The sequence below is a fragment of the Kogia breviceps genome, chromosome 5, assembly GCF_026419965.1.
Source record: "Kogia breviceps isolate mKogBre1 chromosome 5, mKogBre1 haplotype 1, whole genome shotgun sequence".
In the NCBI taxonomy this organism is placed as follows: Eukaryota; Metazoa; Chordata; class Mammalia; order Artiodactyla; family Physeteridae; genus Kogia; species Kogia breviceps.
Genome location: NC_081314.1, coordinates 81,864,049 through 81,882,986, shown reverse-complemented (window position 1 = coordinate 81,882,986; position 18,938 = coordinate 81,864,049). Strand labels below are relative to the sequence as shown.

The window sequence follows — 18,938 nt, the reverse complement described above, 5'->3', positions numbered from 1 at the left end:
GCCATGATGGCTGGGTGCTATCCTAGAACTATCAGCTCAGAGCCTCTGGGCTCTGGGGGATGGTTCCAGGAATGTGTGATTTTTTAAGAGCTGGCTCTTCTGCTGGCCACAGGCTGGTGTTTGGGGACCACTGGTCTGTCCAGCCCTCTCCTTCTCCTCAAGCAGATCAAGACCCAGAGAGGAGCTGCGTCTCTTGCCCAGGGACGTGCAGTGGGTCACTGACAGCCAGAACTGGGTCTCCTGACTCCTGATTCTTCCTGACACCCCATGCTGCCACCTCTGAGCCAGAACTGCATTTTTTTTTTTCCACCCAGAAGCTGGTCCCTGTTCCTTTCCCCAATCAATATGCAGTTGGTTGTTCACTTCCATTTTCATAGCCAAAGTCAATATTAGCTCCTGCAGAGATTTATTTTACTGAATCAATAAAGCTGCATGAGGCAGCTCATATTTTAACTGGGGAGCCTCCCCCTCCCAGGAAGTTACTGGGAACTTTAGCAGTTGACATGCTGGGAGGGGAGAAAGGGCTGCACGCTGTTAGTGTTGGAACAGAAGCATTCTGGACGTGGCCGTGGAGGACAAGGGTCTCAGGTGGAAGGCTGGCGGGTGCAGGTGGGGTCAGGGGATCACCGGGCTGGCAAAGTGGGGCCTGTCTCTCCCTGTACCTCAAGGTGTCCCAGCCTGGGGGTAGGGGCTGAGGGAACAGCAGTGCAGCACAGCTCCCGGCCAGGTGCAAGGTCGTCCCAGGAGTGGGCTCTGGGGCAGCAGGAGCCCCTCTGTGATTGGCTGACGAAGCTCTGGCCATGTTGCGTGTGCTGTGTATGGTCCCCCGAGTTCCATCAGAAGGGAAAGCTCCCTAGGGCAGGGACCTCGTTTGTCCGTGAATCCCCCACAGTCTCGACGCCTGAAACGTCTGTAAACGTTGACTGGATGAAGGAACCAGATGATGTGTTTGATGTTTCCTGCAAGCGCCTCTTGTGCTAGTACTTTTTTTTTTGGTACTTGGGTCTCTCACTGTTGTGGCCCCTCCCGTTGCGGAGCACAGGCTCCGGACACGCAGGCTCAGCAGCCATGGCTCACGGGCCCAGACGCTCCGCGGCATGTGGGATCCTCCCGGACCGGGGCACAAACCCGTGTCCCCTGAATCGGCAGGCGGACTCTCAACCGCTGCGCCACCAGGGAAGCCCTGTGCTAGTACTTTTAAAGCCTTATGTTGTGTTGTCCTCACAGTCGTTTAGTCAGCTAGGTATTATTACTCATTTTACAGATGAGGAGATTGACTCTCAGAGAAGTTAAGTGATTAGCCCAAAGTTACCCAGCTGGAAAGGGGCAGCATCAGAACTGAAAGAATAGGCATCATCAGAGGTCTCCCAGATGTGGACTCAGGGCCGGGGACTCTCGTGCAGGGGATTTTGGGGGAGGTGGTCTTAGGAAGCAGTTGAGGAGATGGAGGAAGGGAAGCCAGAGCAGGTGCGTTAATGAGCAAATTACCACATGGGTAACTAGGCTCAGTCCCTGGAGACCTCAGCAGGGACAGAGCCATCCCCCTCAGAGGCGAGAAAGCCAGGGGACATGTCCACAAGCACCGTCCATTGTGGGCCTTACTTCTAGCTCCCTTCAGCCAAGAGTTGTAGGTGCCAGTGGCAAGTCAAGTGCTGGGCGGAGGGGACTTTGCAGGGCACGACAGCCACCTACCGTGGAACAAATCTAGAAGTCAGTGTACGTTTGGTGCTGTAGGTGAGTCATTGCAGATCTTAAGTGGGTATAAGAGGGGCAGGCGCTTAGGTGAAATTGGGATAGATGCGAAGAGGTTTATTTGCTGCCTTCTTTCCAAGGAGTCTCAGTCACTTCCTGTAAAGGGGCCTGTGCTTGTCCCCCCTCTTCCTACAGAGACTGAGAGCAAAGGAGCCTTTGCAGCCAGAAGTAGCACTTTGTATATGTGGCTGGCAGCTATTTGAGGGGATTCAGAATAAGGACCCATTTTTATTTTAGTCGATTTGTAAAACTATACACGACACTTCCCACAGCTCCAGGGCATGTATACAAATTAAATTCATAATTTAAACTGGATGCAGGGAGAGCAGCGGCCCAGAGCAATGCTCATCAAACATTTTCACAGCCTAGCAGGGGAGTGACGGCCCCTAGCCGAGGGCCAGACACAGAGGCTGCCTCATGCACATGGTCGCCCCTGGACTGGCCACTCAGCACCTGCCCCGAGAAACGGAACCCTGAGGACATCCAGAGGAGGCTCTGCCTCACATTTCTGAATAATTCAGGAGGGGCTTTGGAGGGCAAGCTGGGATTCTCAGAAGCCTGCAGGGGCTAGCCTGCTGGTGTGGGTGGACGCAGGCAAACAGCAAGTTGACCCTGCCTGAAGGAGACAGCTGCCCTTCTTTTCCAACCACACGTTGCCTCTGGGAAGGCAGGGTAGGTGCCCTCAGATTTGGCTTTTAAAGAGAAGATGGAGAGCCAAACTTTACATAAAATCTTCTGGCTCTTTTTCTAGGTTGGCAGCTAATTCAGATTTATGTTTTTAAAATATTCTGCGTGGGCCAAATAGAACAGGACTGAGAGCCAGATAGGGACTGTGTGCAGTTTGCAGACTCTGCTCTAAGAAGTCTCATCATGTAGAACGTAATGTAGCCGAAGCGGTAGAAGCGGGGCGTGAGGGCGGGTGAGGGAGGATGAGTGACTGGTAACCAGAGTGCAGGCCACGACTCACTCTTCACTGCCTGTCAGCACTGCTGCCTGCTGAACGGTAGCCCCGCTCACCTGGGCACAGGTAAGAGACCCGCAAGCGTTGACTGTTGGCGGCCTGCAGGGCTCTCCTACCTGGAAAGGGGGCCACCATCCAAATGGAAATAACCAGCAGCCAGAGAACTCTGTGAGTCACGGCTATTCAGTAGTTTTAAACCTCCAGCGTGGCAGTAGTTCTGCCAGGGCTCCTGCATGGGTTCCAGCCCTCAGAGGCACCGCGCCCAGTCCTCTCTCAGGCTGGTCCCAGCATGGGCTGGTCCTAGCTGGGTGCTCTTTCCTTGGGCCTTCACGCAGCTGGCTGCCTCCTCATCACCCAGGTCTCAGATCAAATGTTATCTCCTGGGAAAGGCCTCCTTGGCCATCGTGGTGAAAGCAACCCCTCTGGCCATGGTCTTATCCAAGCACCCTCTTTTGATTTCTTCAGAGCGTCCCTTGGACTTTGCAGTGATCTCGCTTGTTATGTGTCTGTTAACTGCCTTCCTGCAGTAAGAATGTCAGTCGCTTGATGACAGACTTTGTCAAGGTCACCACTGTCCTCGTAGCATCTAGAACAAGCTTGGCCCATAGCAGGACTTCCATCAATGCCTCCTCTCATCAGAAACTGCCGGCCCCTCTTCTGTAATGCTTGTGGATTGCTGTTGACATCAATTGACCCTCTCCCCTCCTTCCTTGCTCTGTGACCCTCAACAGGAGAAAAGTTTCCCATGTCTGCTTTTTACCCTCTTATTGGGAAAGAACAATAAATAAGGAAAAACTACTCTGCATGTGGAATTTGTTCAATGGGCAAGAATAGGCCGACAGCCAGTTAACTTCCTTCTGACCAAAAACTGTCTGCTTTAATCATGCTGAACTCTGTCCCGGTTTCTGGAATGTGCTCCCCTGGCTGGAACCTGCTTCTCCTCCGCCATCAGGCCTTGGCCCAGGTGGCAAACTTTGCAGAGCGCCTCTGTGCCACTCCCTGGGCCATCTTGGCACCCTGGGCTACCTCCACACACCTCCTGTCATGCCTTGGATTCACCTCTTTATCCAACTCCCTGACCAGATGCTGAGCTCCTACTGGGGACAGAGCTTGTGTCTGGGGCTGGTAGGGGTCATTATAACAGCAGCTAACGTGTACTGACAATTAACCATGTGCTAGGTACTGTTACCTCCATTTTACAGACGAGACATTGAGGCACCAAGAGGCTAGGTAATTTTCCTTAAGTCTTAATATGCAGCCAAGCCAAGAGTTGCACATGGGAAACTTGACTTCAAAGCTCTTATTCTTCACCTTGGTACTACCCTGCCTCCCCCAAAAGATGTTCAGGAAATATCAGTTGATGAACAAATGAGTCCCACAGTGCCTCACAGAAAGCATCACAAAACTTGTGGTGTTTACAGATGCTTTCAAGTCATAATTTCCTTTTCAGTCATTATACTCTTGATTTTAAAGGGTAGTCTGAGGGCATTACAAGCTAAGTCTCCTAACCTCACCTGTCTGCCTGGGGAATTGAAAACAGACACTCTCGGTCTCAATGGAGCTCTGGGCTGGGGATACTTTGCTTCAGCGTATCCCTGCTTTTGGGGAGGAGATCAAAAAGCAAATGATGTGGGCCTCAAGTGCAACCTGGTCCAGGCCTCAGCTCTCAGACTGGAGACCCCCGTGCTGACCCTCCCTTTCTTCGGCCCCGGCCCCGCAGATTGCCTGTGCTGCTGTTGACTGCATCAAAGAGAAGAACCAGGACCTGTGTCAGCAGGAGGCCATCAAGGCCTACCCCACTTTCCACTACTACCACTACGGGAAGTTTGCAGAAAAGTACGACACCAATCCGACGGTGAGTTGCAGGGAGACACCTGCCCCGAGCTCTGTCTGCTGACGGGCAGGGAAACAGCCGCTGAGGAGGCTTCTGGACAGCACAGAGTTCAGCTGCAATGCTCAGAGCTGAGAAGGCAAGGCTCTGGGCAGGCTGAAAGAAAATCCCAAGGGGTTTTCACCCAAGTCCTGGCCCAGAACCGGGGGGGGGTGGTGCGGGGGTGCAGTGCAGATTCCAGGGTGCGGGACAGTTTCCTCACCCACTTTTCAGGGCTTCTCTGTATCCAAGCAGACCCTCTCCACATGGCCAGCCGCCACACCACCAACCCCCCACCGGCTCCCCCGCTGCCCCCCTCCGCCCAATCCCCTGCCGACCCCCTACCCACCCCCACACCACCCAGCTCCCCCACCCCCCGCCGCCACTCTGTGTCCAGAGGAGTGAGCACGCAGTGGCGGGTCAGGGAAGGGGAGTAAGGAGGCGGGGTGGGGGGGGCACACATCCGCATCAGGTTAAAGTTCCTTTTTTTTCTCTCTCCCTCCCCTACAGGAGTTGGGATTTACTAGTTTTATTCGAACACTCCGGGAGGGAGACCATGAGAGACTAGGAAAGAAGAAGGAGGAGTTGTAATTTCTGCCTCAGAGAAAGCTTTTCCATTACACTGTGAAGGATACCTGTTTTGTTGTTGTTTCTGAATTTCCACGTGTTCTGGAGATGAAGTTTTTTATAGCCACTTACGGCCGTTTTGTACAATTTTGAAATAAAATTAAACTAATTGTTTGGTGGTGTGGGTTATTTCCAGGGAGTCTGTTCTAACAGATAGATACCCGTGTTCTCCCTCCTTCCACCTCCTCTCCTGGGAGGTGGAGAGCCCCACGCCATGGTCACATCTGTCTGGAAGGGACTGGGGGCAGGTGGGTGAGGAGGGAGGCATGGGATACAGGCCCCTATCAGCCACTGGAGAGCAGAACAGAAGAATCGGACCACAAAATTTCCTGTTGGAAAATGACTGATTTTGAGGGGAAATACATTAAGATGATCAGGGAAAATGGGATTGTGAAGCTGACGGGAACCAAGCATTAGCTTTTTCTGGATCATTGCGGTTTCAGTTTTGGTGTGTTTTCCTGGAATGCATTTACATATTTCTCTTTCTCCGGCTATTTCTGTCTTCTCTTGCTCTCTCCATTCCCTCCCAGCTCTCCCTTTAAAGAAAAGTAAGTCTCCACTTAGGGATGAGTGCAGCTGTCAAGCCCAGGCTGGAAGGGGCATCTCAGGTGGACTGGGGGAGGGGACTTTGTGCAGCTGCTTGCTCAGCACTCTGGCTGGAAGGGACGGTGTGTGGGACGTGGTGGCCTATTCTCCGTGTGCAGATGGCGGTTTGTAAACCAGCTCCCCTCGCCCCGCCACAGGAACCTCCACATCTTCGTACTGCATTCTCATGGATGGGCGCCATCCAGGCCTCACTCTGTCTCTGTCACGTCTCTCTCCTGACTGTCTTTCCCACTAGGTCTGCTTTCTGCATTCCCTGCATGACTAACACCAGGCCTGTGCCCAGTGCTGCTGCCAGAGCCGTGGTCCTTCTCCATGGGGAGAAGAAGAGAGTAGAACAGCTTCACTCCCCTGTCTTGACTTCATGGTAAGTGGCAGTCCTAGCCTTGGGCTCCTCGGGATAGTTCAGAGGTGGCATTGCCAGAGCTGCAGCACTGGGCAGCACACTTTGGTGGCCTTACAGGGGAGTTGGCCTGTGGGCACCGGCCCGTCCCTTGCAGCCCCTGCCTTCTTTCTGATGTGTCCCCCAGAGTGGGGTTGAGAGCTGCAGAGTTCCCCATGGTGCCCTTGATGAAGTGCCACTGCACACAGCTCTGTTAAGTGAGATCAAAGGTTTTGAAAGCCCTTGTTCTGGTGCCGTGTCCCTGCTTCCCTAAGGTCAGCCTTTTCTTTTCCCTAAGCACCCACTTTTTTAAGTGGCCCCTGGTCTCCCCCCAGGTGCATGGGTATGAAAGAAGCACACATTTAAAATGTCACATTTACTGAGCTCAGCTGGTGCTGTATGCTGTCAGACAAAGCCATTTAATCCTGACGCTGAATATCATGTACCCTCTCCTGCAAGGGGCTCATGAGGGAGTGTGTGTGCATGTGGGCACACTTAATGGACACTTGGAGTATTTGTGGAGGAACATATTTATTTGTGCCTCCAAAAACGTTGCTGTTTTTTAACTGCATCTTTAATACCTGACAAAATCCACTTCCTGGCAGAGGACCATGGGCGCTCACATTCAAGGCACAGGGCTTTCTTTCCATCTGTTCCATAGCCTGGGTTGGCTTCTGTGTGAGGACTTGAAAGCATCAGGAAATGGCATCCTTTTCACTCTTTATATGCAGGATTTGTTAATTATGGGGCCTTTGTCAGAAGGTCTAGTGTTTACCATGACTTTGGGCATGACCTGAGCAAGTTCATCCCAGCTCTGGGCAGCTGCCTCTGCAGACAGAGCTCCCCTCCTCCACCTCCACTCCCCCCGATGCCCCCACCCAACCTCGTGCCCCAATTCTGGAGCTCTGCAGATTGGTTAGATCATGGCCCTTGGTTAGTTCCATTCCCAGTGGCCTCGCTTGGTTCATTTGGGGTTCACTGATCTTCAGTGCAGACCCCTTCCTCGCCCTCACTCGAGGACCTGCCATTATCCCCTCGATCTTAACCTCTGCAGGCTGATTTCTCTGCAAGAAGCAAGTGTAGAGTTAGGAGAGAACTGATTTCCAGTCTTCGTTCTGGTGGCTTTGGCATAACTTCAATTTCCCCGCTTTGGGTCATTGCTTCTGTTTCCATTCCCCATGGGTCTGCCTTACTCTGCGTCCTGCATGCCTCTCGCCCACCAGTGATTCCCCATCACCACTAACCAGAGCTCCCAGAGCTGGCCCCCCAACCCTTCTCCTCTTCCCCACATGGTGCCCTCCCTTTCTAGAGATGTTTGACTTCCAGAAACTGTTCTGTGCTGGGCACAGGAAGGTGATGCTCTGGGTTCAGGAACTGATTTGCTCCACCAATGTAAAAAGATGTGGAATCTCATCTGGAAAGCACTGGGCCCTCTTATGTATCAGAGGTGAAGCCTGTGGCTCACGTGACTTGCCCAAATCACACAGAATGGAGGAGGGGCCAGTCCTGTTCCCAAGAGGCTCCCAGTTAGGGTGACTGGGCATTGCTAGTCAGAACTGAGCTCTCTGCCGGTACGCTCTTACTGTTCACCATTATTTTATTATGTTAAGGCTGGAAAGATGAAACTGATATCCTTGAGCTACATGTGAAAATCAAATTACTGTTATGAGCCCACCAAATATATGCCTCCCCCCAAATCCTTGATTTTAGGCCTAGAATATCCAACACAGTGGCCATTAGCCACATGTGGCTATTAAGTATTTGAAATGTAGCTACTGCAACTGAGGAGAGAGAGAGAGAGAGAGAGAGAGAGAGAGAGAGAGAGAGAGAGTGTGTGTGTGTGTGTGTGTGTGTGTGTGTGTGTGCCTTTTTGTGTTGTAAAATACACATAACATAAAATTTACCATTTTCAAGTATATACAGTTCAGTGGCACTAAGTACATTCATATTGTTATACAACCATCATTAATATCCGCCTCCAGGACTTTTTCATCATCCCAAATTGAAACTCTGTATACATTAAACAACAACTCCCTATACCCGCCTCCTCCCTGCCTCTGGTAACCACCATTCTACTTTCTGTCTCTATAAATTTTCCTATTCTAGGTACCTCATATAAGTGAAAGCATGTATTTAACCCTTTTGTGTCTGGTTTATTTCACTTAGCATGATGAACAAGGTTCATCATGTTATAGCATATGTCAGAATTTCCTTCCTTTTAAGACTGAATAATATTCCATTGTACAATACACCACGTTTTGTTTATCCTTTCATCCGTCAATGGACATTTGGGCTGTTTGTGCCTTTTGGCTATTGTGAATAATGCAGCTGTGAAGAAAATTGTGCAAATCATCTGTTCGAGTCCCTGCTTTCAATTCTTTTGAAAGTGGAATTGCTGGATCATATGATAATTCTATGTCTAGTTTTTTGAGGAATCATAATACTATTTTCAATAGTGGCTGCACCATTTTACATTCCTACCAGTAATGCCCATGGGTTCTGATTTCTCTACATCCTTGCCAAAAGTTGTTTTCTGGGTTTGTGTGTGTGTGTGTGTGTGTGTGTGTGTGTGTGTGTGTGTGTGTGTGTGTGCTTTAATAATAGCCATCCTAATGGATGTGAAGTGGTATCTCATTGTGGTTTTGATTTGCATTTCCTTAATGATTAATGATGTTGAACATATTTTCATGTGCTTTTTAGCCATATGTATATCTCCTTTGGAGAAATGTGTATTCAAGTCCTTTGTCCATTTTTGAAATGGATTGTCTGTGGTTTTTTTGTTGTTGTTATTGGTCCCACGTAGGAGTTCTTTATGCATTCTGGATATCAATCCCTTATCAGATATATGATATGCAAATATTTCCTTCCATTCTGTGGGTTGTCTTTTCACTTCCTTGATAGTGTCTTTTGATGCACAAAAGTTTTAAATTTTAATGAACTCTGATATTTCTATTTTTTCTTTTGTCTCCTGTGCTTTTGGTGTGATTTCTAACAAATCATTGCTAAATCCAATGTTGGAAGTTTTTCTCCTATGTTTTCTTCTAAGAGTTTTATAGTTTTAGGTCTTACATTTAGGACTGTGATCCAGTTTGAGTTAAGCATAAGGTAAGTGTCCAGCTTCATTGTTTTGCATGTGGATATCCAGTTTCCCCAACACCATTTGTAGAAAAGACTATCTTTTCTTCATTGAACAGTCTTGGTACGCTAGTCAAAAATCATCAAGCTCTAGTTCCCAAAGATTTTCTTCTGTTTTTTTCCTAAAGTTTTACATTTAAATATATGATCCATTTTGAATTAATTTTTATATGAGATGTGAGACTCAAGTCAGGGTTCATATTTTGGCCTGTCAATGTCCAATAGCTCCAGAACCATTTGTTGAAGACTGTCTTTCCTCCACTGCATTGCTTTTACATTTTTGTCAAAAATCAGTTGGCTGTACTTACAGAGGTCTATTTTGGGGTTCTCTGTTCTATTCCATTGATCTATATCTATCCCTCCACCAACACCATACAATCTGAATTACTTGTATCCGTATAGTAAGCCTTGAAATCAAGTAGACTGATTTCTCCCACTACCTTTCTTTTTCATAATTGTTTTAGCTATTGAAGTTCCTTTGCCTTTCCATATAAATTTTAGAATAATCTTATCTATATATGAATTTTTTCTGGGATTTTAATATCCTTTCAAATGATTCAGAAAAAAATATATATATGTGCAAACACACACATAGATAAGGCTAAAGAGACAAAATGTAAATAACTGGTGAATCTAGTTAAAGGGCATATGTGACTTTTTACATGTGAAATTACATCAAAATAAAAAGTGCTTCTCCCCACACCTGCACACCCCCCCAAAAATTACACATGCCCTAAAAATAGCATGCCCTAAATATATAAACTAAGTGACCCAATTTAGCAAAGAGGGCCTGAGTTTTAACTCTCCCTAGGCAGCTTTGCTTCCTGTCTGGCCAGGACCCAGAGTTCCTCTGTGCTCGCGCATAGGGGTGCAGAAATGGGCTGATAATCTAGGTAATGTGCTTACCAGAAGCTGTCACCTCAGTGAGATCACAGGCCGACCTCGGGGGTCCACAGCACCAGCGGGAATGAGGTGGTGCCCCAGCCAGGTCTAGAGAAGGAAGGAAGTGCATGAGCTCAGGCTGTAGGAGCAGACAGTGACAGAATACCCCAGAAGCAGGACCCTGTGACCCTCAGCAGGCACCACATCAGGTGCAGCCTTGATGAGCAGGGGGCGCTAGGATCTGCAGGGCCTGGTGTGAACCTAGGTCCCTCTCTCTGACTGTCAGTTTCACTTTGTCCACACCTCGTGGAGAAGACGGGCTTTGAAAGACTGGACCTTTACCTAGGGAGCCATCCTAGAGTTACCTAAAGAGAACTTTCAGTTTATTAGATCAGACTGATATAACCACGTCTACTAAATCAATTAATAGGAAAATACACACACACACACACACACAGACACACACACACACACACACACACGTATAAATAAGCAGAGTGTAAATATACATCTCCTGCATTCCTGATAAAATGTGATGGCCAGTCCTGAACATGAGTCCAGGTGAGACCTGGCCAGCACAAGGGGAGAGGACCATGAATCCCTCATTCCAGATCTTATAGGATATATCTCCATTAATCTAGTCTAAGATTACAGGCTCACTGTCAGCAAAAACCATCAAAACTTTTTCATACTGCTCACAGAAAAGACCAATCCTTGATAATTAATTTTCATTGATCTTTACTTATTTTCAAGGTAATACATGTGTTATAAGAAACTTTGAAAAATGCAGAAAAGGATGCAAAAGAAAATTTAAATCATTCATAACCCTGCTACTCATCAATTACTATTGATTAGTGTATCATCTTCCAATTTTTAAAAATCACGCACAAATAAAATCTCTTAGTATTTTATAACTTGAAAAATTTACAAAATGTTTAAACACTCTCCCGTATCATTTCCTGTCATTATTCTTTCTCCACATAATTTTTAAGACCATACAGCAGTTTCTCAACACTATTTCTGGGCACTATTGACATTTTGGAACTGATAATTCTTTGTTGTGGGGAACTCTTCTACACGTTGTAGAATTTTTAGCAGTATCTCTGGTCTCTACCCCATAAATGCCAGCAGCATCTCCCCTTCCCCACAGGTTGTGACAACCAAAAATATCTCCAGACTGCCAAATGTCCCATGGGAGCAAAATTATCCCCAGCTGAGAATCACTGCTTTATAGTACTTTATCCTATGTAAATACTATCCTTTACTTATAAATTCATACCATTAGATATATATGTTATATATAGTTATTCTCTATCATAAATAATGCTGGGATAGCCAGCTCTGGTTTTATTTTATGCATCTTACACATTTTCAAAAGTGGCTTTCTGGGTCAAAGAATATACTTGTTTTTAAGGCCTGTTTTTTTAAGGTCAGTGATATATATTGTCAATTTTCCTTCAGCAGTGTACCTATTTATACTCTTACCAAGAGTTTATGAAGTAACCTGTTTTCCTAACCCTTGCTAGCTCTGGGATTTATATTTTTGTAAAGATCTTTGCACATTTTGTTTTTGATATACAGTTGACCCTTTGACAACACGGATTTGAACTTTGCAGGTCCACTTATATCTGGATTTTTTTCAGTAGTAAATACTATAATACTACACAATTGATCCACGGTTCCTTGAATCCATGGCCACAGAACCATGGATACAGAGGATTGGAGGATGTGGAGGGCCAATTCTACGTTACATGCTATTTTCGACCACGCAAAAGATCGGTGCCCCTAACCCCCAAGTTGTTTAAAGGTCAACTGTAATTATAAAACACAGTTATTCTAGTTATCTTTTATCTTGAAAATTCTTTGTTTTAGCCTGCCAGGATGTTTTAGATTCGGTTTCTGTCTCTGACAAGTTTTCTGTCTTTAACTTCATGTCCCTTGCAAATTTGATGAGAATTAAAACATTACAAAAGATAGAATGTAACCTAGACCCCTGTATCAAGCCAATAGAAATTTCCTGTCAGTCTACTAGCTCAGCTTCCCTAGGCACAGTGATTCCACAAGTTCCTCACTTGTCCCAGCATCTAACTCATATTTTCCAACCTTTCCTAAAAGATACAGTGGAAGATATTGTCAGATGTTTTGTTGAGGTCTGGATATACCGTGTTTACCACATTCCTCTGATGAACCAATCTAATAACGCTGTGAAATATAATAATCCTTTACCTGTGCACAGCCCCTTACAGTTGGGAATCATTTTTAGGACCCTTTCATACAACACTCACACAACTCCATGATGTTGTGATGAGGAGGCCAAGGCTCCGGGAGTTTAGGTAACTCATAAAAGTTGACAGAGGTGGTAAGTAGCAGAGCTCAGATGCAATGCAGGTTTCCTTCCTTACTGCCATGACCAGCAAAACTTTCTGTTGGTGATGCTTGCTTCTAGTAATTATTGCTTCCTTTCCAAGCCCCACTAGTCAGTATTGAGCTACCCAGGATAATGCCAGCTCAGTAAGTCTTCCCTTTCCTGGACTATGACTTAGCCATGTCTCACATTCTTTTAGGACCCTGAGGGGAGATTTGTCTGGGTCAAAAAAATCTGAAATTATTTAGAGCAAGCAAGTGCCTTTCTTCATACTCTTAACCAGTGTTGATTTTTTACAGTTTTAAAAATTCTATATATCCTCTCTATAAAACTAAATAAACTAATACTTAAATACATATTAAATATATTTCTATTATATATAAAATATGTATTTAGTTATTAACTTAGTGTATATATATCTACATCTACATGTGTACCTTTCTCTATATATATATAGAGAGAGAGAATAAATGGAGAGAGAGGAGAGAGAAACTGTCTCACTTTATTGCCCTCCAGTTTCATGCCCAGAAATAACTTCTGTTAAGTGTGGTGTGTATCCTGCCAAGCATTTTGTCGGGATTTTTTTTTTTTTTTTTTTGGTTCATAAACAAACATGTATTGTGCTTTTTAAAAAAATATTAATTTTATTTATTTATTTGGCTGCGCCGGGTCTTAGTTGCAGCACGTGGGATTTTCGTTGCCAAATACGGGATTTTTAGTTGCGGCATGTAGGACCTTTAGTTGCAGCATGCGGGATCTAGTTCCCTGACCAAGGATCGAACCCGGGCCCCCTGCCTTAGGAGCGCGGAGTTTTAACCACTGGACCACCGGGAAAGTCCCTGTAGTGTGCTTTTTATGTGTGTGTATGTATGTGTGTACATGTATATAGATATATAGATTAAGAAAATTCTTTTCTACTCCAAGATCATATATATATATTTACTGGTGCTTTTCTGGTATCTAAAAATATACCTCAAATTTATTTTGATATAAGGAGTGAGGTAGGAATCCAGCTTTTTATTTTTCAAAATGGCTAGCCACTTGCCCCATCATCATTTTGATTAATTTACCTTTTCCCCACTGAAATGCCACTTTTATCATATGGTAAATTTCAAAATGTGTTCAGATGCCTTACTTTTCTGCCCTGTTCCACTAATCTATCTATTCCTATTTTATTTTAATTTTAAACCCCATTTTACTTACTTTCTTTTTAAATAGAATTTTCTTAGCTGTTTTGGCTTTTTTTTTTTTTTCCAGTTAAAATTTCTATCTTGGATCTCAGTTCTTTCTAACCAAAGACCATCCTATCTTTTTCAGTACAGTGATCATGTTCTTTGACAGAGTAAACAGAAATAAAAAGTTGTGGAGTTTCACTTTCTTTTCTCATCCATCAAAATTATGCAGTTGGCTCCAAATAGTGAGCCCAGATGTCTCTCCCTGAACCTCTTACTCTAGACTTAATTAAAACAGCCCTTTCTGTTGTCATAGCTTTTTGCTGTGAGCCTCAGTAGCTAGGCTTTCCAGGAACTCTCCTCAAGGCCTCTTACCTGTGCCCTCCTTGCTCCCTGTGCTTTGTGATCTGTGCTCCTCCCAGCACAACCGCCACTGGATTCTTTTATGTAGATCCTCCTTTACTTTTCACTGAACCACTTCCAGCAATAAAGTCTCAATCACTTTGAGAATGTCCTCATCCTCTTGGCCCACATCTCCAACTCTGAGTATTTAGCTGAGAGGGAGGACATCCTTTCTATGACAGTTACCTTCACAGCCTGAGCTGAGAGTTGTGCCCCACAGACCCCAGATACCCTCCTATTTCAAGCCCTAAGTACCTCATGATGAGGAAAAGGAAGGAAGAGGTGACATCAGCATGTTGTCACTGGAAACTGGTAACCCCGGGGGCTGAGTTTCCTGCAGTCACCAGTATTGTCTGCTACTTTGCTCTTTGGGAACAGGATAGATCGCATTCCTGCCCATCTTTTCCCAGGTGCAACGGTTTTCAATCCTGGCTGCATGATTAACCACCTGGGGAGCTTGAAAAGCTATCAGAGCCAGGGCCCCACCCTGAGTCTCTGGGGGTGGGGTCCTGGCACTGATATGTTTCAAAAGATCTCCAGGTTGTTCTGAAGTGCAGCCGGAGTTCAGAAACGGTGGGCTGAGTACAGCAGGCTTCACCAGAGTGCGGTGCTTACTTGTATATATGGAACCAAGGCTGGGAAAATGGAAAAATGAAGGGAAAGACTTTTTCCAACACCATTATCCTCCGAAAGGTTGGTAATTTTTCATTATGATTAAGTAATTAAGTTGCTTTTCATCTATTGCTACCTTTAATTCTCCTGAAAATTGTTTCTAAAAAAACGTTCGCTAGGGAGCTATCTATGTAAATCCATCCACATTATCATTGCAATACAGGATCTATGCAGCTGAAATAATCTTGCCTCTAATACTCAAGAGGCAGCAAAGTAAGTGACAGTAATAATACCCCCCCTCTAATTTTCCAGACCATAGAATAAGCAGCACTTGTGGAACATGGCATTTCAAGCGCTGCCACATCACTGAGTGTTCTGCGTGGCATCGAGGGTGGGAGTGTGCCGAGCACATGTCTCCTCCGACAGGATGTTAGAACCTCAGCAGACACAGACTTTAATTCCTTCATCATCTGACTGCTTTCAAACCTTCCACTTTTTGCAGCGTGGAAACAAATTGGTCTGGGTTTCAAAATTCTTCTGTCAAGAAATAAACGAACCCGTGTAGGCATAGAGGGGCTTATCTGAGTGCATGCAGACCCTGGGTTTTCAGAAGACTTTGACATGTTGAAAAAAACCAGAGGTGTCTGAAGAAGGTAAATTGCTGATAGCGATAGCTCAGAGAATGAATTGGAGTAAACCAAGCTCCATCAGCCAGGGTGATGCATGAGGTGGCGGTGGAATCTGGACACATAACTTTTTGCTATATGTGTATTCAACCCATACCCTTGTTTCCAGCATCACTTTCAGATGTATCTGGGGCCCCAAATCTTTTTTGCCGTGCCCCCGCAGCTAATGGGATCTTGGCTGACCAGGGATCGAACCCGGGCCATGGCAGTGAAAGTGCCGTGTCCTAACCACTGGACCTCCAGGGAATTCCCGACCCAAATCTTTTTTTTTTTTTTTTTTTTTTTTTTTTTTTTTTTTTTTTTTTGTGGTACGCGGGCCTCTCACTGCTGTGGCCTCTCCCATTGCGGAGCACAGGCTCCGGACGCGCAGGCTCAGCGGCCATGGCTCACGGGCCCACCCGCTCCGCGGCATGTGGGATCTTCCTGGACCGGGGCACGAACCCGCGTCCCCTGCATCGGCAGGCGGACTCCCAACCACTGCGCCACCAGGGAAGCCCCCGACCCAAATCTTAAACCTGCCCAGAATTATGTAATGTGAATCTGCTTCTGGGCTTTTCCACTGCCAGATTGGGCTTCTGATCTGCTGAGCCAGTGACCACCCATCAGTATGGTGGAGTCTAAGGATTGACGCCCAACGTCCTTCTCCCTTTAAGAGTTATGTCTGCCAGCCCCCATCGCAGAGAGCACTGCCAGCCACAGATTCGCGATTTGTGAGCACTGATGCCTATTCCATTTAGGGGCCCTCTTTAAGAAAAAGAATACAAAATTTGGGATAAAGACAGATATTTATTTAGAATGAAAAGGAGAGGGACTTCCCTGGCGGTCCAGTGGTTGAGACTTCGCCTTCCAATGCAGGCGGTGCATGTTCAATCCTTGGTCAGGGAGCTAAGATCCCACATGCCTCGTGGGCAAAAAACCAAAACACAAAACACATCAAATGATCCACATCAAAAAATCTTTTTAAAAAAAGGATATAAAGGAGAAATTTCAAGTTAAACACTTAAAAAGCGGAAATCCACTACAAATAACACAAAATCCAGGAAAAATATATTGTATTTTTAATATATTTTTTTATTTGTTTCTTTAGATGTCTGCTTAGATATCATCTCCTTGGGCGCCCCTCCTTCTCTCACCACCCCATACAAAGGAGCCAGCATCCTTTACATTGTTCTCCATCCCCTCTCTCTGCTTTCTTTTTCCATAGCGCCTGTCCCTCAGGATGTCATATCTCTTCTTATTTGTTTGCTTATTGTATTTCTTCCTCACTAGAAAGTAAGCTGTATGAAAGTGAAGACATTTTCTGTCTCCTTCTCTATATTTCCCAACACCCAGAACATACTAAGTGCTCAATGAATGTTTGTTGAGGAAATGTTGAAATTTTTTACACAAAATTCAATATTTTATAAAATATATGTAGAGTATGATCCAGCTTTTGTAACAATAGGCATAGGAATAAAGACCAGAAATAAACAGATCAAAATGTTAAAAGTGATTATCTCTGGGTGGTTTTCATTTTCTTCATCTTGCTTTTATAGATATTCCAATTTCTTTTCAATGAGGTATTATACATCTTAGATAAATTAGAGGTGAAATGCTTGTGATGAAATATGAAGTGAGAAAAGTTAGATACAAAATGTATCTAATAAGATCCTGATTTAAGTTTTTGTTGTTGTTTTTTAAAGCTTTTTTTTAATTTTTAAATTTTTTTAATTTTAATTTTTTTAAAATTTTTGGCTGCGTTGGGTCTTCGTTGCTGCATGCGGGCTTTCTCTTGTTGTGGCGAGAGGGGGCTACTCTTGGTTGCGGTGCACAGTCTTCTCATTGTGGTGGCTTCTCTTGTTGCGGAGCACAGGCTCTAGACACGTGGGCTTCAGTAGTTGCGGCACACAGGCTCAGTAGTTGTGGCTTGTGGGCTCTAGAGTGCAGGCTCAGTAGTTGTGGCACACGGGCGTAGCTGTGGCACACGGGCTTAGTTGCTCTGCAGCATGTGGGATCTTCCAGGACCAGGGCTCGAACCTCTGTGCCCTGCATTGGCAGGCAGGTTCTTAACCACTGTGCCACCAGCGAAGCCCCTGTTGTTGTTTTTTTAATGAAAAGAAGACAAAAGATATACAGGGATGAGTTAATAGTAGTTACCTCTTGGTATAACTGGTGGTTTTCATTTCTTCCTACATTTTGTGTTTTTGCAGTCTTTGTAATGGGCATGAATTACTGTGATACTCTATGAAAATTAGGACAACAAATATTAATATAAAAAAAGAATACGAGTTATGAAAAATGACATAACTAGAGACACAGCTAGGTATTTGGTGGTGTTCACAGAAAGGGCAGGACAAGACAAAAGGAGGGGCACCCAGAAGGAGGGAATAAAGTGGGAATATGGACCTGGATTAGATAAAGTTAAAAGAGTAATAGGGAAAGAGAGAAGGAACCAACCACAGGGAGGGATGAAAATAATAATGGAGGAGGAGAAGTGGAACAGAAAAATGCCCTCATTTTGATTCAAATAAGTGCCCACTCTCAGAGCTTCCTAAATTTCTAAAAAATCCAAAGTTAAGTGGTAAGTAAAGGATATCATTTTGTAAAATTTTTTAAAATTTATTTTTGGCTGCATTGGGTCTTTATTGCTGCCCACGGGGCTTTCTCTAGTTGCTATGAGTGGGGGCTTCTCATTGCTGTGGCTTCTCTTGTTGCGGAGCGCAGGCTCTAGGTGTGCAGGCTTCAGTAGTTGTGGCTCGCAGGCTCAGTAGTTGTGGCACATGGGCTTGGTTGCTCCGCCGCATGTGGGATCTTTCTGGACCCAGGACTAGAACCTGTGTCCCTTGCATTGGCAGGCGGATTCTTAACTGCTGCGCCACAAGGGAAGCCCCATTTTGTAAACTTTTGATGGGCTCTTTTAAAAATCAATGAAGATGGCTTTCCAGGTGGCGCAGTTGTTGAGAGTCCGCCTGCCGATGCAGGGGACACGGGTTCGTGCCCCGGTCCGGGAAAATCCCACATGCCGCGGCGCAGCTGGGCCCGTGAGCCATGGCCGCTGAGCCTGCGCGTCGAGAGCCTGTGCTCCGCAGCGGGAGAGGTCACAGCGGTGAGAGGCCCACGTACCGCAAAAAAATAAATAAATAAATAAAAAGCAATGAAGAAAAAATGTATTCTGAAATTGCCCAAAAGCCTTCTTAACTTCGGTTTTACAAGATAGACATCTGAATCGGGATATTCATGACTTGACTTAATTGTGCATTAATTTCAGGTGGCGTTGATTGACCGTTACTGCAAGTAACTGGACAAATTCTTGTGGTCTCCAAGGACTACCTGAGTAATGGAATCATAATGAAAATTAGGATGTGGTGAATCCACCTTCTCACTAAGAAATAGAATGCCAAATAGAAGTAGTTAGTATTCATTGAAAGTAGTGTGTGAATAATGAGATAAAAGAAAAGTACTTAGTGAAGGCACAAAAACACTTAGTGAAAATCCTTTAACATTTATTCT

The 18,938-nt window shown here is 45.4% G+C and overlaps 1 protein-coding gene across 1 annotated transcript in view; it reads left to right on the top strand.

The window, feature by feature from the left end:
* The window catches only part of PDIA5 (protein disulfide isomerase family A member 5), a 91,605-nt gene extending 86,281 nt beyond the window's left edge, over nucleotides 1–5,324 (top strand). The window contains exons 16-17 of the mRNA XM_059064396.2: nucleotides 4,434–4,568; nucleotides 5,094–5,324. Coding sequence (XP_058920379.1) covers nucleotides 4,434–4,568; nucleotides 5,094–5,174 — 216 coding nt within the window. The 3' untranslated portion in view covers nucleotides 5,175–5,324. The remainder of the gene's footprint in view (nucleotides 1–4,433; nucleotides 4,569–5,093) is intronic.
* Nucleotides 5,325–18,938: the final 13,614 nt, after the last annotated feature.